Here is a 23,818-nt window from a genome sequence, read left to right as displayed (position 1 = left end):
TAGCTCTGCGGCCCTCCTAATAAATATCTCTGCTATTAAGCCCTGTTGGCCACCACAAGACTTGCAGGGCTAGTTTGCAGCCAAGGTTGAAAATAAGTCATTATTTTTAACCTAGGTTGCAGCTAGGAACTTTTATTTACTTGGTTGCCTGGAAATCATATTTCTGGAACGGACTTGTGCCTCACTTCCTGTTTATGTGTCTTTGTAGCAGAGACGGAATGGAAATTCCATCCCTCCAGTATCTCTGTTGTAGCTAGCTGGTATGCAATGAAATGTCGCTTGCTACTGAAGTTTAGTTGGCTAGTATTAAGCCATAGAAAATATTTGGGCTATGTTATATAAATGGACGTATGTTTTCTACTTTATTATGTATGTAAAAACATAGGTCGACAAGACGGAGCCATGAAGAACAGACAGCATGGTTGTTCAGGAGAGGGTTTTAAAACCGTCACTGTTGATTGGCCAGACAGCAACTGTACCACTGAAGAACGTTAGCAAGTTAGCGAGCTAGCTAAGTGTGCTGAGACTTGCGTTACATCGACGGACTTCCATCGCCTGTTCCAATACGGTTCGTGAGTGTACGGTAAAAACTTGCCATAACAAACACAAGGAATGGGTCAGATATAATGTTTCACCAACTTCCATTGAGAGATCCGGACCGATTGAGACTATGGCTAGTTACCCTGAACATTGACGCCAATACTCCGACTGACGACCTCCGAAAGTTACTAGTATGCTCAGAACATTTTTCCCGGGGACTATTATGAGAGAATGGAACTGTCAAGCAGTAAGATTAAAAGTTATGTCCCATCAGTGGGCATTCTATGCACAACATGTAGGCAAACCATATAAACGGACATATGTTTTCTAATTCTTTATTATTGTGTTAAGAGGGAGCCATGAAGGACAGATATCATGGTTGGTCAGGAGAGGGTATTAACACAGTCACTGTTGATAGGCCAGAAGGCAGCAGTGCCACTGAAGAATGTTGTCCGTCCATTGAGGAGGACCAGTGTGTGAACATTCAGCCCAGAAGCTCAGATGAGTCGAACCACGGAGAACAGGTTATGATGCTGCTGTATGAGATAAGTTTCAGCATGCATATGAAGTCAAACACACTTCATCATGTAGCCAATAACACTGACCTCTGTTTTCATTTGAATTAGGTGAGTGAAGTGTCAGTGGTCCTTCCGTGTGAATACAGAAACATAGACGACAGTTGTTCCCTGAGGATGGAAAGGAATGGGTCTGTGAAGCAGGAGAAGTGTTGCCTCCTATAGCGAGGAAGAGAAGAAGCTGTTGGCTGCCATGGTGTTTGAGAAGGGGGAACTGGGGCTGACTGGCTCTCTGGTGATGGAGGTGACTGAGGATCCACAGGACAGTGATGCATTCACTGCACCCAACAGGGAGGAAAGGGCTCTGCACCTAGAGGAGGAGCAAGGAGATGAGAGACAGACGGATGAAGGGACTGCCCAGCAGAGAGGAGCGGCAGGCTAATGCTGAGTGGGAACCCTCAGTGGAGCAGGAGGTGACTTTAGATTCTGTGTGTGTGTGTGTGTGAGAGAGAGACTGCGTGCGAGAGAGACGGCGCGAGCGAGCCTACACTCCACGCCGACACAAGAAGCTGTGTGTGTGATGGCCAGCCTGAGGAGCCGGTTGGGTTTGACAAACTCTGCATGCGGTTTAACGACCTCGACAGTTATGAGGAGCACGTCCGTTGAGAGCACTCCAAACGTTCACGGCATCTCTGTCCTGTGGACTCCTCATCTCAACGTTAGTCAGTGTGGGGCATCAGTGTGAACAAGTTCAAGCTGTTCCGCTGTTATGTCTGTGGGAAGCGCTGTGTGGATGAAGCTGGCCTCAAGCATCACCAGAGGCTTCACCATCAAGAGCATGTCTACTGTAAGTTCTGCCTCAAGCCATTCAAGGCCAGGGAAGACAAGTGGACCCACGAGAAGGACGACCACCGGGTCAAAAAGTTGCACTATAGGTGCTCCAAATGCCCCTTGGGATTTTACAACATCTTGAAACGGAACCACCATCTCAGAGAGCATGAGTCCAAGAGACATTTGTAACACGTGCTACAAGGAGTTTCCCCAACTTAGCAAGCTTGAGAGGCACGAGCTGAGCCACAGTGACAACAAATCCTTCAGGTTGGTGTTTTATACTGCGTTCTCTGTTAGTTTGATACTGAACACATCTCCCTCTGACATGTCTGTTTTGTTTGTTTGTATTATCAGCTGAAAGTGGACTGCAAAGTGTTAATGTTTTCCATTACATTCTGCTCCTGCTAGGTGTCAGGTGTGCCAGCGTTCCTTTGCCCAGCTCAGCCAGCTGAAGTCTTACCTGCACGTCCACACTGGGGAGAAGCCCTTCAAATGCCAGCGCTGCGTCTAGAGCTTTAACCACAACGTCAGCCTCAAGAACCTCGTCACACGCTATCACCAAGGGGAGAGTGGGGAGGGAGTGGAGGTGGGAGAGCGGAGGAGCAGGCGACAGAGGAATCGACAGTTGAACTATGACCCTGAGGAGGAGGAGCGTCAGAATGAGAGTGATTCTGACTTTGACCTGGAGGAAGAGGAGAAGACAAGGAGTAAAGGGAAAGGTAGTGGAGGAGGGGGGCACTGGTAGAAGCCTCTAGGAGAGATACATGTGGACACTGCTGTTGAAAAGCTGGACACATTACCATCACCACCCCAGAGAGAACCAGACCAGAACAAGGAGCCACCTACCGGTGTCATTAAAAAAAGTCTTATCGGTTTTGTCATGACCATAATGTTTTGGCCTTGAACATTTCTTAGAACTCTTGAAGCTGTTGTTTTTTCACTTCTACAGTTTTGGTTTAAAAATATATATTGTTAAAGAAAATGTTTCACTGTTCTACATCATCAAATATCCAGGAACAATCTGATGGGTTTGTAAAGTGAATATGTTACAAAGAATTTCCTCCCCACAGATGTTATTGGCTGATATATTGCATTTTGAGTTCTCCTGGCTGGAACAGCCCACTAGTTAAGAAGCACAGAGAAACCCATCTTGGATATAACCAGCGAGGAAGCAAGAGGCTTGACTCCGCTCTAAAGTCTGTCAGTGCGAAAGTACAGTGTTAACCAGTGGAAGTGGGGATTTTTTGAGAGAATGTCGAATTTGGTCAACAGTTAAATAAAGGTTACATAAAAATAAATAAAACATAACATTTCTAATTTGGAACAATGTTTAATTTGATCGAATTTAAGTTTCATCATGTTTATGTCCATACGAATTTCTGATAAGTGGGCGCATGTGGCATTTAGGAAACTTGGAGAAGAAATTGTTTATAATGGAGTTGTGCTTGTTGTTCTCACATATCTGCCCTCTCATTGGCTAGAATGTTTATTTAGTCATTTATTTTACCCCAAGTCCAGTTGAGGGCGACACTACACCTTTTGAGTGTAGTTCGCCATAAAACCCAAATAAGAATACCTCGCTCTTGCTCTGTGCCTACATTCCCGCACAGTAGGTGGCGGCATGCACTTAAACGATTGTTTGCGGAGCGCCTTGACATAGAAGAAGACTCAGCTGAGTCACAGCGAAAAAGGGATTAGTTATAAATATCTTTGAATGAGTCTAACTATCCTTAGATTTAGACGTCTGTCAACATGGCTGACTCCCAGAAGCATCCGTTAATTTTATACCTCAGTAATCCTGCACCACCAGAGACCGCTTTAAAACCTAAAATTATTCGACCAGCAGCCAAGAAGCAGAACGATTGTCCCGTGGACAGACCCGAGTAAATTTAGGTGTTGCGTTTTTACGATGGTGCGTAGAATTCTCTCTTCGCTGCGACTTACTTGCTAGTTGAGATTTCTGCTCTTCACTCCGTTGTCAGTTTAGCCTGTCACTGATTGTAGTAGCAGTAGCATTTCTTTATTTGTCCTTCAAGGCAGCTGTCAATGTTCACGTTAGGTTGCGATTTTATTTTATGGCGGTTTGATCGCGGGGGAGGCAGTAGTAATATCGGCAGTTTTCGGTTTGGTTATTTGTTTCAAGTGTATTAGTCTGTAAAGAAATCTCTGCCAAAATTCGTCATCTCTCCCATGTCTTATTCGACTAGTAGTTGTTCAGAAATGTTTATTGCTTACCTACATTTTACTCCCTCATCTATGTGTAATATAACACACATTGATTATTGTCGGTTGCCTATCCTGACGTGAGGATTTTGTTCTATAGAAAGTATTTGACCGATGTATGCCACAGAAATTGAGTCTGTGCGCATTCACGTCGACTAGGGGGAGAGAATTCTGGAAAGGGAGATTTTCGGCACAACACCGGAATTTATATGAGATTACCTAAATTTTTTGCATACAAGCAATTCCATGGTAAAGGAATTGCGCTCAGACACCAATTTTTCACCTAAAATGTAAGCTAAACAAAAACGATTGATTTTAAAAGTTTAACAAACCATACAACTCTATGCGCAAGGACGCGGCCAGCTACCAAGGACTGTGGGCTCTCCTCCGTGGCCGACATGAGTAAGACATTTAAGCGTGTTATCCCTCGCAAGGCTGCCGGCCCAGACGGCATCCCTGGCTGCATCCTCAGCATGCACAGACCAGCTGGCTGGAGAGTTTGCTGACATATTCAATCTTTCCTATCCCAGTCTGCTGGCCCCACATGCTTCAAGGTGTCCACCATTGTTCCTGTACACAAGTAAGCAAAGGTAACTTTGGAACAAAATATCCACAGACAATGCCATCGCACTGCACTGCCCTATCCCATCTGGACAAAGGGAATAGCTATTCATTGACTACAGCTCAGCATTCAACACCATAGAACCCTGCCCTGTGCAACTGTGTCCTGGACTTCCTGACGGGCTGCCCTCAGGTGGTGAAGGTAGGAAACAACACCTCCACTTCGCTGATCCTGAAGAGAGACCCCACAATGGTGCGTGCTCAGCCACCTCCTGTATTCCCTGTTCACCCATGACTGCGTGGCCACGCATGCCTCCAACTCAATCATCAAGTTTGCAGACGACACAACAGTAGTAGGCCTGATTACCAACAATGGCGAGACAGCCTACAGGGAGGAGGTCAGGGCCCTGGGAGTGTGGTGCCAGGAAAATAACCCGCACCAAAAGTCAACAAAACAAAAGGAGCTGATCGTGGACTTCAGGAAACAGCAGAGGGAGCACCCCCCCCCCCCCCCCCCCCCATGCACATCAACGGGACCGCAGTGGAGAAGGTGGAACGCTTCAAGTTCCTCGGCGTACACATCACTGACAAACAAATGGTCCACCCACACAGACAGTGTGGTGAAGAAGGCGCAGAAGCGCCTCTTCAATCTCAGGAGGCTGAGGAAATTTGGCTTGGCACCTAAAACCCTTGGCTTGGCACCTACAATGTTTACAGATGCATAATTGAGAGCAACCTGTCGGCTGTATCACCGCCTGGTATGGCAACTGCACCGCCCGCAATTACAGGGCTATCCAGAGGGTGGTGCGGTCTGCCCAACACATCACCGGGGGCAAACTACCTGCCCTCCAGGACACCTAGAGCACCCGATGTCACAGGAAGGCCAAAAAGATCATCAAGGACAACAACCACCCGAGCCACTGCCTGTTCACCCCGCTATCATCCAGAAGGCGAGGTCAGTACAGGTGCATCAAAGCTGGGACGGCACTGTTGGAGCTAGACCCGCAATAACATCTGCTAAACGTGTATGTGACCAATACAATTTGATTTGACTACTTTTAACCATTTACAGACATTTTTACAAAAACACATTATCTGGAATGACTGTGCAGATGCAAAGTTTGGTAACAGAACTTCGGTAAAAATCTCCCTCAGTTTTTTTGTCCAGTTTAAAAAGACTCCGAATGAAGAAAATAATGGGGTGTCAACTATGACATGACACGTTGACTTTGAAAAATATATCTTTTGGTTATTGAACGACAGTATGTGAAGTGGATTTACACTCAGTAACATAAGGTAACAGAATTTCATCATAGGTCCCTGATCTGGATATTGTCATTCTATTCATGGTGATGTATCCTAAATGGGTACTCAAAAGGTATAAATATACAATAGCCTACTTAGCATATTTGGGTATTGTTCTACACACTGGCTTATTTTTAGTGAGCTCTGCCCCAAACAAGACATTTGGTTGCTTTGCCCCAAAACAAGACCAAATCTGAATCAGTCAAACATCAATGTTTCACAAGTTTGGACATTAAAGTACAGTAGAATTAAATACAATACATTAGTGTACTTAACGCTAGTGTTCTCTACTCTGTACTGTACAAACTTGTGAACCCAACTGTGGTGTCACATTGTTTCCCCATCCCTAGCAAACACAGCTGATTTAAATGAATTGCATTCTAAACTGAAGATCATGATTAGTTGATTATTGGAGTTGTGTGTGTGAGAGCTGGGGCAAAAGTGTGGCACCAATCAGGCCCCTCCGAGGACTGGAGTTACACATCCCTGATGGAGTGTCTGCAGATGGAAGGAAGAATTGCAAAGGACTAAAGGGCTGTAACTGTGGAGGAGAACATGAGGGGACATCCTTGGAATGCCCAAATAGGGTGAAAGAGATGGAGGTGGACAAAATTCAGGGCAGTTCAGTCTCTCATATGCAGAGGCAGTAAGGAGAGCAGAAGGCCCCATGGTATTGAACAACAGGGGAGCTATACAGCAACATGCACCGAGGCATGCGTGTCACCAGCTGGATCCAGAAATGCTTCAAGAGAAGAACGCACTGTAAGTAAGCCACACGCTCACAGAACGGAACTGTGAGTGCTGAAGCAAGTAAAAAATAGTCTGTCCTCTGCAACACTCACTACCAAGATCCAAACTGCCTCTGGAAGCAACGTCAGCACAATTACTGTTCATCGGGAGCTTCATGAAATGGGTTTCCGTGGCCGAGCAGCCGCACAGAAGCCTAAGATCACCATGCGCAGTGCCATACGCAGGCTGGAGTGGTGTAAAGCTAACCGCCATTGGACTCTGGAGCAGTGGAAACGCCTTCTCTAGAGTGATGAATCACGCTTCACCATCTGGCAGTCCGACGGATGAATCTGGGTTTTGCGGATTCCAGGAGAAAGCTACCTACCCCCAATGCATAGTGCCAACTGTAAGGTTTGGTGTTTTTTAGGGTTAGGCCCTATAGTTCCAGTGAAGGGAAATCTTAACACTACAGCAATCTCATTTTTGATGATTCTGTGCTTCCAACTTTGTCAACAGTTTGGGGAAGCCCTTTCCTGTTTCAGCATGACAATGCCCCTATGCACAAAGCGATTTGGTTTGTCAATTGCTGTGGAAGAACTTGACTGGCCTGCACAGAGCCCTGAACTGAATCCCATCAAACACCTTTGGGATGAATTGGAACGCCGACTGCGAGCCAGATGTAATCGGCCAACATCAGTGCCTAACTTTACTAATGCTCTTGTGGCTGAATGGAAGCAAGTCCCTGCAGCAATGGTCCAACCTCTAGTGGAAAGCCTAACCAGAAGAGTAGAGGCTGTTATAGCAGCAAAGGGGGACCAACTCCATATTAATGACCATGATTTTGGAATGAGATGTTAAACGAGCAGGTGTCCACATATTTTTGGTCATTTAGTGTATTTTAATCAATGCATGTTCCTAGACGATAAGATTGCGTGATGATGCAAATGACTGAGGAACATTCCATCGGTCTCTTCCAAATATGCTAATGTGTATGAATTTGCAAGAGCCAAGTGGCAGGAAATGACCCCTTTCTTTTTCAAATTTGACCCAGGTTAGCTGCCACCCCCATCCACAACCTGCTGCCCCCCTCCCTCCCCAGAAGATATTATCGTGAACATCGACTGCCTGCTGCAGCTGTTTCAGCGGTGTGAGCAGTGCAGGCATGAGAGTGTGATCCAGACACAGGGAGACAGGACATGCCTCTCTGTGACCCAACACTGCCAGAGCTGGAACCACCTCAGGACATGGGCAAGTAACCAGTCTGTTTTCCAGACAACACACAGAGGAAATGGGGAAGAGCCACAGAACACCCAGGTTGGTATTTCAGGATTAACAGTTGATATTGTGAGGTAACTAACTTCAGTTGTGTGTATTCTGTGGTATCGCTAGCTCTGACAGAATTATCCCTCCAATAATGGTGTATGCCTTGCTGAGGTGCAAGTGGCTCTGCCGTCTGAGGACACACAATGCCCTGGAGCTGACCGGCCCCTGGAGATGGAGGTGACCGTAGACCAGCCACCAAGACCAGGGGGAAGTGGCTTGTCATTGGTGAAGTGGAAGGAGGGGAACAAAGGAGCTGAGGAGATCAAGAAAGTGACTGAGGTGGTGTTGGACAGTGAGACGGACAGTGCACGAAGTCAGGATGAAAATAGCCTGTCCTTACAGGAGAATGATGGAGGAGAGAAGAGAAGGGAAAGTCCCTAGGAGGTGAACAACAGGAGAATGGTGCTGAGCAGCGGGCCTCTATTGCGGTGATGATATACTCTATAGGGGCTGAGAACTCTGAAAGCCAAACCTCTCAGATAGACAGAGGAGAGAAGACGGAGGTGGCTGCAGATGGGTGTGAGCTGGAGGGTGAGGAGAAGGAAAAAGATGAGGAAGATGGCCAAAGAGAGAGTGACTCTGACTTTGACCCAGAGGAAGAGGAGGATGAGGGACTGAGAGAGTGACACTGAATTTGACCCAGAGGAGGAGAGCACAACAAGTAGTAGAGGGAGAAGCAGAGGAAGAGGTAGGAGGAAAGGGAGAATCAGGGGAAGAAGTAGGGGGGTAGGGGGAAAGGGAGAAGCAGAGGAAGGCAATTGCAGCAGCCTACAGGAGAGACTCATTTGAATGAGTCTGCTGAAGAATCAGATGGCTCACCTTCATCATTACCCCGGAGAGACCAGCAGGACCAGGAGTCTTTCAGCGGTGCCGCTGGAGAACTGGGCTCTGGGTCCTTACCAGCATCCAGCAGAAATTCAAACACTCCAAACGCCATATGGTCCTCTGTCCTGAATGTGGCGTCCTGTACACCACCAGGCTGCAGCACCATAAGTGTGAACACAAGTTCATGGTCTGCTGTCCAGACTGTGGGAAACGCTGTGTGAAGGAACTCAGCCTCAAGAGTCACCAGAGGCAACACCATCAGGACCTTAAGTTTCCCTGTAAATTCTGCCTCCAATCCTTCAGGACGTGCCTGGACAAGCTGACCCACGAAGACCCACAGATTCAAAAATCACAGATGCTACAGCTGCTCAGAGTGCCCACTGAGGTTTGACAACATCCTCATACGGAACTGGCATCTCAGAGAGCACAAGTCCAAGAAACACATCTGTCATACATGTTACAAGGAATTCGACAAAGGTCACCGCCTAAAGAGGCACGAGCTGTCCTATAGTGACGACAAACCCTTCAAGTGCCAGGTATGCAATACTAATTAGTTACTCCAAACTGAAGCCTGGTTTAGACAGATGGGTGCCGTGTTTAGATGAGTTTTGCTTGGATCACAACCCATAGGGCCCTCAAACTCAACTCTGGACCTCAATCAGGGACTGATTTAGACCTGGGAAACCAGGTGGGTGCAATTCATTATCAGGTAGAACAGAACTAGCAGGTTCCAGACCTTGTAGAGTAAGAGTTGAATACCCCTGCCATAGGGGGTGGAAGGGAATAAGTAGGTATATGTGCTAGCTAAACAGGCCCTTAGGAGAGAGATAGTGGATGTGGCGGTGCCAATGGGCAAGGCAGAGGCTAAGGGAATGATTTGGACAGCGGTGGCAGGAGCAGTGGAACAGAGACGGTAAAGGCAGGCATCTATTCTAAGTAAAGAGGAAAGTCGGGGACGGGAGGAAGAAACAGATGGGGCCATTTTTACAAGGCATGGACACAGATGGCTGAATAAGTCATTACTATTTCATAGCCTTTATTTAACCAGGAAAAGCCCATTGACACCCAGAGTCTCTTTTTTTCAAGGGAGATCTGGCCAAGAAGGCAGCAACAATCTATACATTACAGAATTAAAACATACAATTCAACAACATGATCCAGCCTAAAAAAAGCATTTGCACTATTAGGAAGGTGTCTGTGACGCACACATGTAGCCATAGCTAAATCTCCCTGTCCTTTGCACTTTAACATTAATTTGCACCAGACATTTAGTGTCCAATCAAATAATGACCACATGGTTTTCATTTCAAATATCAAAGATACACCTTTATTGAATTGTTGCATACACTAATTCTAAGTTAAGTCCACACCCTTAGATTTATATTTGTAACATCTTAATCTAATAATTATAGATGCGTTTTACCATTTGAGATTTTGCAGCACGTTTCTGGTGCCTTATCTGCAGCATTGTGGCCAGCTTGTTAGAGGGCCTGCTGCTAATTGGACCTTCCTATTATCCTGAAATAGAGGGGTGTAGGTAGCATATCATTTTAAACTGGATTTCCCCAGTTTAACATGATATGCTGGATTTCCCCAGTTTAACATGATATGCTGGATTTCCCCAGTTTAACATGATATGCTAGAGTTTTCTATTTAAAATGCATATATTTAAAACAAATTACGTTAATGATATTTATGCTTAAAATCATGTTTCTGCAAAAAATGTTGGGAATAGATCCTTTATTTATTTATTTATTTTTGTTATGTGTATCTTTGTAGGCTACCTACCTCGTATTTGGAACTGGCCATTCTCTTTTATATTCTGTGTGCTCAACTAACTCTTGAGTTTCAAGTGTCAAATAAATCAGAAAAATTGGACATTGTGGCTGTGGCAGAGAAGGTTCTGGGCCTGAAAGACGGAAGAAGTACGGCCCTCCCAGGCTCCTGAGGCTGTGTCGGGATCAGATTTTGACTGTGATTTTAGCAGAAGAAATAGTGTTAATTTTGTTTTTGGTAGTTAGTATGAATATTTTAATCCAAAACGTTTTTGGGGGATATTTTACTGCCCCGCACAGTAGGTGGTGGCAATACACCTTATAGGTTAGACTACAGCCACCCAAGTCAAAGACTGTTCTCTCTATTTCCACATGGCAAGCTGTGCCAGTGCATCAAGTCTGACACCAACAGGCTCCTGAAGAGCTTCCATCCCCAAGCCATAAGACTGCTAAATAGCTAACTAAATGGCTACACAGACTGAGTTGACCCTTGTATTTGATTTTTGCACACTCAGAGGCCCTACACACTCACTCACTCCATTCACTCACACACACACATAATATGCATATACATTTATGCTGACTACGCATACCCGCTCACATACAATCATCATATGTGCTGCTGTGACTGTTTCTTATATTCTGATGCCTTGTCACCTTAACCCTATACACATCTACCTATCATTACAGTATCCCTGTACATTGTAAATATGGTACTGGAACTGCTTGCTGACTTTTTCGTGTTCTTATTTCTCATGTTTTTGTTCTACCTTGTTATATTCAGTATTACACTACTGCATTGTTGAGGTTAGAGCTTGCAAGAAAGACATTTCATTGTGCATGTGACATTGAACTAGTCTGCCAATAAACCTCGAAGAAGAAGTTGGTTCTGCTGTGTAGACCTCAGTTCTACATTTATCTATGTTTTGAGTTGTTAGAACACTTTTACTTCCATTCATTTACAGGCCTTTTAAGTACTTTTTATGCACTATGGTTTTTGTCTTCTCTTTTGTAAACAATTTCAAGTTTGGGAAAATAAACCCCCTAATATTTGCACCCTACTCAGTTGTCTTCCATTGCCTGCTTGGTCAATACAGCATCCATCAGGAAAGTGTAAGTACTGCCAGTATTTTGAAACTGTAATTCTCACTCCCTCAGTGGTATGTAAATGTCGGAGGCGCGTGTGAACTCGCAAATGGAGGGGCGAGGGAAGGGGGTAATTTTGGATTCAGACAGTGTCCCAAGAGAAACAGTGCTGGCAGGTAGGATTTAGTTCCTTTCTGTCTCTGGCCCACACTCCAGCACAGTAGGCGGCGGTAATGCGCTGTTTGGATGCCAACCGCCCTTAAACCCTACTGAAGAAAGGGGGCCCGGGAAGACGTAAATATTAGGTCATTTCCGCGGTGGAAACAATGGTGGAACGCAGAGATTTGTAAGGAAAGCCAACGTTACATCCGTCCCTAATACATTCGATTTAGTTTTAAATAGTGCTTCTATTGCGGCCAATCATGGCCAATAATAATATAATCTTTACACCCTTTTTACCACTGAAGAAGAAACCCGATCGAGATTCTGAGTGGAGAAAATTAAAGGACAAATCCAGAAATCGGATTAATATCGGAGAAGCTTTTACCAGATGGAGGAACCTCAAGGAGGAGAAATCTATGCCTACAGATGCCGAAGTGGCTTTGTTTTTGCTTGACAGGTAACTCGGGTGTTTTTTTCTGCAGTTTATCAGGGTTGCCAGGTCAACCTAAAATGTCCAAACCAACCACTCAAAACCCCGCTCACAAGGCCAGAAAACTAGACAAAAAATGTACGAGAGGCAGAAGTGGGACACTTCTTGCATTTTCTGTATTTCGACATCTATCCAACATATAAGCCCAACACATCATACATTTCTGAAATCCTCAAGATGTTTCTAAAATCACACACACATTTTCTTTGTTGATATATTAACAGGATGCATGACACACCCATTTTGTCTACACTGAGTCAAATAAAACGGTTTTTCTCGCATTTGATAGCCTGGACAGTAGTTTAGATAAACTGGGACACCATTATTATAGTCCTAATTGTACCCCAATGACAATAACATTTTGTGTGATTATGAAACAAGTGTACATTCCTGAAATGCATCATGTGTTGGGCTATTAGCCCATTGGGCTACAATTAGGACTATAATAATGGTGTCCTAGTTTCCAAAATGCAAAAAGTGTCCCACTTTATCTGAATACACTCAATTAACAATACTACAAAAAAGAAATGAACAGGATGTAGTACTACAATAACCAGAGCCCTGCCTAACCAGTATAGGAGGTCCCTAATGTAAACTTTATCTTTCCTCCATTGGAAAAGCCTATAAGACTGTCCCACTTTAGCTACTCCATGCTGTCCCACTTTAGCTACTCCATGCTGTCCCACTTTAGCTACTCCATGCTACTCCATGCTGTCCCACTTTAGCTACTCCATGCTGTCCCACTTTAGCTAGCTATGGTTGGTAAAGCGGGACAATAACAAAAGACTGAATTACACATCCTGTTTGCAACAAGGCACTAAAGGAATACTACAATAAATGTGGCAAAGCAATTCACTTTTTGTCTTAAACAAAGTTATGTTTGGGGCAAATACAACAAATGTTCCATATTTTCAATTATAGTGGTGGCTGCATCATGTTATGGGTATGCTTGTAATCGTTAAGGACTGGGGAGCTTTTCAGGATAAAAAAGAAATGGAATAGTGTCCACAGCAAAATCCTAGAGGAAAACCTGGTTCAGTCTGCTTTCCTCCAGACACTAGCAATTACAGCCTCAAGTCTTCTTGGGTATGACGCTACAAGCTTGGCACACCTGTATTTGGGGAGTTTCTCCCATTCTTCTTTGCAGATCCTCTCAAGCTCTGTCAGGTTGGATGGGGAGCGTCGCTGCACAGCTATTTTCAGGTCTCTCCAGAGATGTTCAATCAGGTTCAAGTATGGGCTCTGGCTGCGCCACTCAAGGACATTCAGAGACTTGTCCCGAAGCCACTCCTGCGTTGTCTTGGCTGTGTGCTTAGGGTCGTTGTCCTGTTGGAAGTTGAACCTTCACCCCAGTCTGAGGTCCTGAGTGCGCTGGAGCAGGTTTTCATCAAGGATCTCTCTCTCTCTCTGTACTTTGTTCCGTTCATCTTTTTTTGTGTACTACTCCCTTCACAGAACAGTGCTAACCAGAATAGAAAGAGGAGTGGGAGGCCCCGGTGCACAACTGAGCAAGAGGACAAGTACATTAGTGTCTAGTTTGAGAAACAGACACCTCACAAGTCCTCAACTGGCAGCTTCATTAAATAGTACCCACAAAGCACCAGTCTCAACGTCAACAGCAAAGAGGCGACTACGGGATGCTGGCCTTCTAGGCAGAGTTGCAAAGAAAAAGCCTCAGACTGGCCAATAAAAAGAAAAGATTAAGATGGGCAAAAGAACACAGACACTGGACAAAGGAACTCTGCCTATAAGGCCAGCATCCCGGAGTCGCCTCTTCACTGTTGACATTGAGACTGTGCTCAACACACACACACCTCTCTGGTCCTCACTGACTCACTCAGACCTGTCCAGCAGCGCTGACAGGGTTTCTCAAACTCAGTCCTTGGTGCCCCACATTTTACTTGAGAAATACTGCACCAAACACCTTTTTGGTTAGATGTCAAATTGCGAAACTTTAACATGCTCAGCAAAAACATCTATTGAGTTAACTAAGATTCAATTCTGGAGATTTTGAGGAAGTGAAATAGGCTTCTGTGTCTACAGTGTCTCATGGGGGACAAACATCATTAACCAAACATAGAATCAGTCAGGAAACACACCTCCAAGACTGAAATCTTGTTTTTCTAATAAGCAGCAGAAAAATAACCAATCAGTGTTCAGTGGCTCTTTAATACATTGGAGGTACCAAAGAGGCATTTTTATTTAGTACTGTACATACCGACCAATAAGGGGACTCTTATTGAAATGTTCAAGATAAAATTGCTAATGAGTATGAATTGGCAAGAGTCGATAGTGTCAGGAAATCACTCGCTCTTTTATTTATTCTTTTGACCCAGGTTAGCTGCCCCCCCTCCACAACCTGCTGCCCCCCCTCCCTCCTCAGAACATATCATTGTGAACATCGACTGCCTGCTGCAGCTGTTTCAGCGGTGTGAGCAGTGCAGGCGTGAGAGTGTGATCCAGACGCAGGGAGACAGGACATGTCTCTCTGTGACCCAACACTGCCAGAGCTGCAACCACCGCAGGACATGGGCAAGCAACGCATCAACTGTCCAGACAATGCACAAAGGAAATGGAGACGAGCCACAGAATATTCAGGTGGGTATTTAAGGATTAACAGTTGATATTGTGAGGTAACTAACTTCAGTTGTTTGTATTCTGTGGTATCTCCAGTTAATCTTTTTTATACAAAACTGTCACTCCAATAATGCTGGTGTTTTCCTTCGCTAAGTAGGTTGACATGCAGGTGGCCCTGCCGTCTGAGGACACAGATGGATCCTTGCCGTCTGAGAACCGAGATGGGGACTTGCCATCGGAGGACAGAGATGAGGCTCTGGATCTGACTGGCTCTTTGGAGATGGAGGTGACTGTAGACCAGCCACCAAGACCAGGGGGAAGTGGCACATCCCTGGTGATGGGGAAAAATGAGGGGAACAAAGGAACAGAGAAGAGAAAGAAAGTGACTAAGGTGGTGTTGGACAGTGCACGAAGCCAGGAGGACAATGGCCTGTCCTCACAGGAGAATGAGGAAGGAGAGGCGAGAAAGGGAAAGTCCCTAGGTGGTGAACAACAGGAGAATGGTGCTGAGCAGCGGGCCTCTATTGAGGTGACAATATACTCTATAGAGCCTGAGAACTCTGAAAGCCCAACCTCTAGGGCAGACAGAGAAGAGAAGAAGCAGGTGGCTGCAGATGGGTTTGAGGGGGAGGGTGATGTGTGTGAGATGGAGGGTGAAGAGACAGATGAGGAAGATAGACAGACAGAGAGTGACTCTGAATTTGACCCAGAAGATGAGGAAGAGGGACTGAGAGAGAGTGACTCTGAATTTGACCCAGAAGAAGAGAAACCAACGAGTAGTAGAGGGAGAGGGAGAGGCAGGGGAAGAGGTAGGGGGAGGGGTAGTGGGAAAGGGAGAAGCCGAGGAAGGCAATTGCAGCAGCCTACAGGAGAGACTGGTTTGGATGAGTCTGCTGAAGACTCTGATGGATCACCTTCATCATTACCCCGGAGAGACCAGCAGGACCAGGAGTCGTTCAGCGGTGCCGCTGGAGAACTGGGCTCCGGGGACAGTGCCAGCATCCGACAGAAATTCAAATACTCTAAAAAACACCACATGGTCCTCTGTCCTGAATGTGGCGTCCTGTACACCACCAGGCTGAAACACCATAAGTGTGAACACAAGTTCATGGTCCGCTGTCCAGACTGTGGGCAGGGTTGTGCGAGTGAACTGGGCCTCAAGCAGCACCGGAGGCTACACCGTCAGGACCTTAAGTTTCCCTGTAAGTTCTGCCTCCAATCCTTCAGGACGCGGCCGGACAAGCTGACCCACGAGAAGACCCACAGATTCAAAAGATTAAAAGGTCACAGATGCTACAGCTGCTCAGAGTGCCCACTGAGCTTTGACAACATCCTCATACGGAATCGCCATCTCAGAGAGCACGAGTCCAAGAGACACATCTGTCACACATGCTACAAGGAATTCAACAAAGGTCACCTCCTGGAGAGGCACGCACTGTCCCACAGTGACGACAAGCCCTTCAAGTGCCAGGTCTGGAGGGAGGGGCAGGGTTTCAATTACATTCAACTGAAGTGTCTGTTTCAATTACTTATTTTGAAGAGGGCTATTTACTGTAAATAAAATAAAAACTTTACATTTTTAATTTCAATCTGAAGTATTGTATTTACATGGTCCATGTTGCCCTTCCCTGTGCGTCAGGTGTGCCAGCGTGCCTTTGCCCAGCTCAGCCAGCTGAAGTCCCACCTGCGCGTCCACACTGGGGAGAGGCCCTTCCAATGCCAGCGCTGCGACAAGAGCTTCAACCACAACGTTAGCCTCAAGAACCACGTCAGACGCTATCACAGTCCAGACTCAGGGCTGGACCCTGATGGAGGCACAGAAGTTGGGGGACAGGGGGGGAGGAGGGAAACAGATGGCAGGACTGGGCAGAAGGGAGGGGAGGTGAGACCGAGGAAGCCTCGGCAGCAGGTAGAGCTTACCTTTATGACTGAGTGGGAGATGTGGGCAGGAGGAGAGGGAGCAAAGAGAGTGGAGGCGAAACAGAGGAATAGGAAACGCCAGTGCAATGATGATCCTGAAGAGGAGGAGAGGCAGCGAGAGAGTGACTCTGACTTTGACCCAGAGGAGAAGAAGAAGATGGGGAGTAGTAAAGGGAGGGGGCCAGGGAGAGGAGGGGGGAGAGGAAGTGGAGGGAGTCACTAGCAGAGGCCTACAGGAGAGACTTCTGCAGGCACTGTTGTTGGAGAGATGGGGGGACAGAGAGACAAAGGCTGTATTCATTAGTGCACACTGTAGCAAAACATTTTGTAACCGAAAATGAAAACAAGCGTTTATTGGACAAGTTCAGGTACTGCCTCGCCGTTATGGCCCGTTTGCTTCTGATTTGTTCTAGTGAATATGACTTAAATAAAATGTTTTTTTGTTTTTTAACTAGGCAAGTCAGTTAAGAACAAATTCTTATTTACAATGACGGCCTACCCCAGCCAAACCTTAACGACACTGTGGGACTCCCAGTCGTGGCCGGTTGTGATACAGCCCGGAATCGAACCAGGGTCTATAGTGACACCTCTAGCACTGAGATGCAGTGCCTTAGACCGCTGCTTCACTCGGGAGCCCCAAGACTAAGAGCAGGAAACATCTCCTGGCACTAGAATTTGTTATCCTCATGTTCTGAACTTAGAACTTTTCCGGATTCCCAGAACCTGATTGAAACCTAATTCTGGACTATAATGCAGTTTAATGGACATGCTTTCAATTGCAGGACTAAGCATAATCTGTATCTGGATAGCACAGTTCTGGTAAAACCATTGTTCATTAAATGTGTTGTGTTACCTTAAAATGAAGCTGGTTGAGAGAATGCCAAGAGTACAAAGCTGTCATCAAGGCAAATGGTGGCTACTTTGAAGAATCTAAAATATATTTAGATTTGTTCAACTCTTTTTTGGTTACTACATGATTCCATATGTGTTATTTCATAGTTTTGATGTCTTCAATATTCTACAATGTAGAAAATAGTGCAAATAAAGAAAAACCCTTGAATTAGAAGTTGTGTCCCAACTTTTGAATGGTACTGTACAGTATCAGTCAAACGTTTGGACACACCTACACAATTATGGTTCAACACATTGCACATTAAATGTGTAATGTTGCCATAAAATGCTGTTTCTGTGCTCTATATGGTGTCATGATCATCACTGATCACACCTAGTTTGTGTGATGTTTCATATACGCTAATGGCAGGTAATGCACCAGGACCTAGTGTTGAATGCACCAGTATCAGATTTTTCAACCCAGGTACTAGCAACATATGGGCCTCGGAAGTACTGCACCCCGGCTTAACACTTTAATCATTATTAAATATCCTATTCCATTAATGTAACGATAAAATATATAAGAGAAGTCTCAGTCGGAGTTAGATATCCATGGAAGAATGAATAAGCAAGGTCGGGTGAAGTGTAAGAAGATCATTTAATTCATGCGCAGTGTCTTTTCTGGGCCTTGGCAGTCAGTTTAATGGGGAAATGTGATGAGCAGTGCTACATACACCATGATAGGCTGACCACACTGCTCGCGTCGCGTGCGCGAGCGTTGCAAAATCAATTTAGAAATCAATGTTATGCAATTATTGCACCCACACTGCTTGCGCGCGTCAATGAGCGTCTGCGTTGCCATGGGCTAAAATAGAAGTCATTCCTATTTCTGATGCAGATCGCGCTGCAAGTCCTGCCTCTCCCATCTCCTCAGTGGTTTATAGAAGCAGGTACCCATGTGCCATCTCCTCATTGGTTATACCTATGTGGGTGATTGAAAGATGAACTGTTGCCGGTTGTCGTGGTAATACTATGAAAGTTTAGATGCCAATCACCATATAAGTTAAACGATGAAAAAGCCTGGAAGGAGGAGCGATGACTATAAACAATTCGGTTGACTGTTTTTATGTGTGGATTAATTGTCGGAGTAGAGGACCTTGTGCATTTCAGGTAAAATAACAACCTAATGTTTATATCCCAGGACAAATTAGCTAGCAACAGCAAGCTAGCTAAATAGGACAAATTAGCTAATAAGTGCAAGCTAAATTGCCATAAATGTTTAATGCTTTTTGACCGGTCCCCAAATTAATGTAATTGGTTCAGAGTTTGTTTTGATATTTTAACCTGCGTGTCGTGATCGCATTTGGTGTAGGGGGACAAAATTAATTTATGCACGATGGCGCATGCGCGCAGCCGGTTTGGGTTCCATGTGAGTGGGACAACATAAAATTACTGTCGCCTTCCTCCGTAGTCTAGATAATATCCACAACATGTTTTATTTTGCATGGACGACTGAAGACAATTTTGCACATATCGGAATTCACAAAATACTAAGGTGAGTTTGCGGGATTAAGCCGCGCTTCGATTGGACTGCAAACTGAATCTGATTTATAGTGCCTTCAGAAAGTATTTGTACCCCTTGATTTATTCCACATGTTGGTGTTGCAGACTGAATTCACCCATCTACACACTGCCCCATAATGACAAAGTGAAAATGTGTAATAAGCCATTTACATAAGTATTCACACCCCCCGAGTCAATACTTTGTAGAAGCAACTTTGGCGGCAATTAAAGTTGTTTTTGTCTTAGATATGACGTATCAGTTTTGTACATCTGGATTTTCTCAAACTGTTTAATTGGATGGGGAGAGGCTGTGAACAGCAATTGTAGTCTTTTCCACAGATTTTCAATGGGATTAAAATCTGGGATTTGACTGGGCCACTCAAGGAATTTTACATTATTGTTCTGAAGCCTTTCCAGCTTTGATTTGGCTGTATACTTGGTCATTGTCCTGTTGGAATGTACATCTTGGCCCCAATCTAAGGTCGTTTGCACTCTGAAGTAGGTTCTCATCAAGGATTTGGCTCCATTCATTGTTCAGTCTGTCTTTACCAGTCTCTCAGTCCCTGCGGCTGAAAAACATCCCCATAGCATGATGCTGCCACTACAATTCTTCACGGTAGGGATGGTGTTAGACTGGTGATGAGCTAGCTGTGCCTGGTTCTCCAGACAGCACTTTGCATTCAGGCCAAAGAGTAAAGTTCAATTTTTGCCTCATCAGAGTGAAGGGAGTAGTACACTGCGTTGTACGAGATCTTCAGTTTCTTGGCAATTTCTCGCATGGAATAGCCTTCACTTCTCAGAACAAAAATAGACTGACGAGTTTCAGAAGAAAGTTATTTGTTTCTGGCCATTTTGAGCCTGTAATCGAACCCACAAATGCTGATGCTCCAGATAGGGTAAATGCATTCATTATTTCTTATTCCAAACGGGTGGCGGTTCGTGTGCAAGGTATATGATTAATGTGAGGACAGTCCTAGAATGTATCCACGATAAATGTCCCTTTTTCTCTCTCTCTCTTTTCCCCACCCCCTTCTCCATCTATGTGTAACAAGCCGTTATATCTTGTCAGTCCACTAGGGACCTTTGTTTCATGTAAGTGTGTATGTGTATTCTGTGTTATTATTTAGTTAGCTAGTAAATAAATAATTAAACCAATTTGTGTGGTATGGAATGATCAGTAAAGCTGGAGTTTTTGCGGATTCAAGACGATTGCGACCGTTTAGATTATGAGACTGATATAAGGTAATGATTAATAAGTGACTTATTGATATATAACATATCTTCTAGAGTTTAATATGGGAGATGGCAACACATTAAACAACTTCTTCCATGGTGCCCTAAATTCCTACCGTGAGGGAAAAAAGTATTTGATCCCCTGCTGATTTTGTACGTTTGCCCACTGACAAAGAAATGATCAGTCTATAATTTTAATGGTAGGTTTATTTGAACAGTGAGAGACAGAATAACAACAACAAAATCCAGAAAAACGCATGTCAAAAATGTTATAAATTGATTTGCATTTTAATGAGGGAAATAAGTATTTGACCCCCTCTCAATCAGAAAGATTTCTGTCTCCCAGGTGTCTTTTATACAGGTAACGAGCTAAGATTAGGAGCACACTCTTAAAGGGAGTGCTCCTAATCTCAGCTTGTTACCTGTATAAAAGACACCTGTCCACAGAAGCAATCAATCAATCAGATTCCAAACTCTCCACCATGGCCAAGACCAAAGAGCTCTCCAAGGATGTCAGGGACAAGATTGTAGACCTACACAAGGCTGGAATGGGCTACAAGACCATCGCCAAGCAGCTTGGTGAGAAGGTGACAACAGTTGATGTGATTATTCGCAAATGGAAGAAACACAAAAGAACTGTCAATCTCCCTCGGGCCTGGGGCTCCATGCAAGATCTCACCTCGTGGAGTTGCAATGATCATGAGAACGGTGAGGAATCAGCCCAGAACTACACGGGAGGATCTTGTCAATGATCTCATGGCAGCTGGGACCATAGTCACCAAGAAAACAATTGGTAACACACTACGCCGTGAAGGACTGAAATCCTGCAGCGCCCGCAAGGTACCCCTGCTCAAGAAAGCACATATACATGCCCATCTGAAGTTTGCCAATGAACATCTGAATGATTCAGAGGACAACTGGGTAAATGTGTTGTGGTCAGATGAGACCAAAATGGAGCTCTTTGGCATCAACTCAACTCACCGTGTTTGGAGGAGGAGGAATGCTGCCTATGACCCCAAGAACACCATCCCCACCGTCAAACATGGAGGTGGAAACATTATGCTTGGGGGATGTTTTTCTGCTAAGGGGACAGGACAACTTCACCGCATCAAAGGGACAATGGACGGGGCCCATGTACCGTCAAATCTTGGGTGAGAACCTCCTTCCCTCAGCCAGGGCATTGAAAATGGGTCGTGGATGGGTATTCCAGCATGACAATGACCCAAAACACACGGCCAAGGCAACAAAGGAGTGGCTCAAGAAGAAGCAAATTAAGGTCCTGGTGTGGCCTAGCCAGTCTCCAGACCTTAATCCCATAGAAAATCTGTGGAAGGAGCTGAAGGTTCGAGTTGCCAAACGTCAGCCTCAAAACCTTAATGACTTGGAGAAGATCTGCAAAGAGGAGTGGGACAAAATCCCTCCTGAGATGTGTGCAAACCTGGTGGCCAACTACAAGAAACGTCTGACCTCTGTGATTGCCAACAAGGGTTTTGCCACCAAGTACTAAGTCATGTTTTGCAGAGGGGTCAAATACTTATTTCCCTCATTAAAATGCTAATCATTTTATAACATTTTTGACGTGTTTTTCTGGATTTTTTGGTTGTTATTCTGTCTCTCACTGTTCAAATAAACCTACCATTAAAATTATAGACTGATCATTTCTTTGTCAGTGGGCAAACGTACAAAATCAGCAGGGGATCAAATACTTTTTTCCCTCACTGTAATGAGTTAAGTGTTACATGATTAATTTAAAATCAGGTAACAATTAAACATAGTTAGTGGATTAAATAAATTAACTGTCATCAGATTAATATAAGTAAAGTCACGACAACAGTCAGAGAGTGTGTGTACTGAACGTGTGTGTGTGTCTTACGTGCGGAGCAGGTCCCAGTACTGTAGAGTGTGCCACATGCTTATGCTGGTCCTCTGTAGCTGTACTCCCTCTGTAGGGGGCCAGCAGTGCTCTAGGTAGGGTGCAGGACCTCCGAAGTTCACATTCAACTGGGAGGGGTAACGCATTTCCAGATAGGCTGCATTCAACCACCACTCCTCCAACTGGGGGAAAACACACACACAGAATAAAGATGAAACACTGCAGGGAGACACCATAATGACTGCAGTATTTAAAACACTCAAAGATTCCCTTTTGTAATTGCTCAGGGTTGAGCATGGTGTGTGACCAGTTCCCACATGTTCTAGCTGTGCAGTGTGTTGTGTGTGTGTTGAGTGTGTGTACCCAGTTCCTGCGTGTCCTGGCTCTCTGCAGTAGTTTTTGGTGCAGGTCTTTGCCGATGCCCTCTCCAAACCTCTTCACTATGGCTGCAGTCACCTGGTACTCCTCCTCTGTAGCAAACGGCCGCACTGGAAAATACACACAGACATTTCAGTTACTCAACAAACACACATGGTTCAGGGTCCATGCTAACGGAGCTTCTCTGTCACATATGCAGCTGGCATCTCACCTGCATCCAGGTAGTTGGCAAGGCTCCCCTCTAGAGACGGTACAGGGAGAGGAGGCAGGCTATGCTGGTACCGGAACGTCCGCTCAGTGGGGAACTCTGACACCTGGTTGGTCATGTCACCTACAGCACCAAAACACCTGGTTAGCCATGTCACCTACAGCCCCCAAACACCTGGTTAGCCATGTTGTAACCTAGAGCAACCAAACCCCTGGTTCGCCATGTTGTAACCTAGAGCAACCAAACACCTGGTTAGCCATGTTGTAACCTAGAGCAACCAAACACCTGGTTAGCCATGTTGTAACCTAGAGCAACCAAACACCTGGTTTTTCATGTTGTAACCTACAGCACCCAAACACCTGGTTAGCCATGTTGTAACCCAGAGCAACCAAACACCTGGTTAGCCATGTTGTAACCTAGAGCAACCAAACACCTGGTTAGCCATGTTGTAACCTACAGCACCCAAACACCTGGTTAGCCATGTTGTAACCTAGAGCAACCAAACACCTGGTTAGCCATGTTGTAACCTACAGCACGCAAACACCTGGTTAGCCATGTTGTAACCTACAGCACCCAAACACCTGGTTAGCCATGTTGTCACCTACAGCACCAAAATACCTGGTGCCTCATTTATCAACCATGTGTAAACCTTGCATGGGATCAGGAAGTCCAGGATCCATTTGTAGAGGGAGGTGTTCAGTCCCAGGGTCCTAAGCTTGGTGACAAGCTTTGGGGGGACAGGTAATTGTATGTGTGGGGTACAGAGATGAGGTGGTCATTCAGAAATCATGTTAAACACTTATTGCACACCAGTGGCAGTCGGTGCCGATTAAGATGGAGAATTATACATTTTTTTTTATAAGCAATTAC

The 23,818-nt window shown here is 45.1% G+C and overlaps 2 protein-coding genes and 2 long non-coding RNA genes across 5 annotated transcripts; 3 read left to right on the top strand and 1 right to left on the bottom strand.

Moving 5' to 3' along the window:
- Positions 1–202: 202 nt before the first annotated feature.
- Positions 203–3,203, top strand: LOC106606003 (uncharacterized). 2 transcript variants are annotated; one of them, XR_001328979.3, is made up of 3 exons: positions 203–1,064; positions 1,167–2,153; positions 2,295–3,203. It is a non-coding gene; the product is annotated as an uncharacterized LOC106606003 (long non-coding RNA). The 2 variants fall into 2 exon arrangements; XR_001328975.3 differs by having other exon boundaries at positions 203–2,153.
- Positions 3,204–3,288: 85 nt separating this feature from the next.
- On the top strand, positions 3,289–11,688 carry LOC123743179 (uncharacterized). Its single transcript, XR_006769993.1, has 2 exons — positions 3,289–3,798; positions 7,756–11,688. It is a non-coding gene; the product is annotated as an uncharacterized LOC123743179 (long non-coding RNA).
- Positions 11,689–12,006: 318 nt separating this feature from the next.
- LOC106606004 (uncharacterized) lies at positions 12,007–19,639 on the top strand. Its single transcript, XM_045718992.2, has 4 exons — positions 12,007–12,332; positions 14,702–14,963; positions 15,100–16,413; positions 16,582–19,639. Exons 1-4 carry the CDS (start codon positions 12,136–12,138, stop codon positions 17,083–17,085), a joined length of 2,277 nt encoding a protein of 758 aa, XP_045574948.2. The 5' UTR covers positions 12,007–12,135; the 3' UTR covers positions 17,086–19,639.
- A 2,719-nt stretch (positions 19,640–22,358) lies between these two features.
- On the bottom strand, positions 22,359–23,081 carry LOC106606002 (peroxisomal carnitine O-octanoyltransferase). The gene is made up of 3 exons (XM_014202052.3): positions 22,952–23,081; positions 22,726–22,850; positions 22,359–22,544 (listed from the first exon to the last, which is right to left on the bottom strand). The coding sequence occupies exons 1-3, from the start codon at positions 23,064–23,066 to the stop codon at positions 22,359–22,361; spliced, it is 426 nt and encodes a 141-aa protein (XP_014057527.1). The 5' UTR covers positions 23,067–23,081.
- Between the last annotated feature and the right edge of the window lie 737 nt (positions 23,082–23,818).

Source organism: Salmo salar, chromosome 05, assembly GCF_965601325.2.
Source record: "Salmo salar chromosome 05, fSalSal1, whole genome shotgun sequence".
Lineage (NCBI taxonomy): Eukaryota > Metazoa > Chordata > Actinopteri > Salmoniformes > Salmonidae > Salmo > Salmo salar.
This window is presented reverse-complemented; position numbering and strand designations above follow the sequence as displayed.

Excerpts from the sequence above, each read along its gene's own strand:
- LOC106606004 (XM_045718992.2), top strand. The coding sequence starts at position 12,136 with ATGGCCAATAATAATATAATCTTTACACCCTTTTTACCACTGAAGAAG. Across the intron at positions 14,964-15,099 it reads ACGAGCCACAGAATATTCAG|GTTGACATGCAGGTGGCCCT; the intron begins GTGGGTATTTAA and ends TTCGCTAAGTAG. Across the intron at positions 16,414-16,581 it reads ACAAGCCCTTCAAGTGCCAG|GTGTGCCAGCGTGCCTTTGC; the intron begins GTCTGGAGGGAG and ends CCTGTGCGTCAG.
- LOC106606002 (XM_014202052.3), bottom strand. The coding sequence starts at position 23,066 with ATGACCAACCAGGTGTCAGAGTTCCCCACTGAGCGGACGTTCCGGTAC. Across the intron at positions 22,851-22,951 it reads TGCCAACTACCTGGATGCAG|TGCGGCCGTTTGCTACAGAG; the intron begins GTGAGATGCCAG and ends TGTATTTTCCAG. Across the intron at positions 22,545-22,725 it reads CCAGGACACGCAGGAACTGG|TTGGAGGAGTGGTGGTTGAA; the intron begins GTACACACACTC and ends GTTTTCCCCCAG.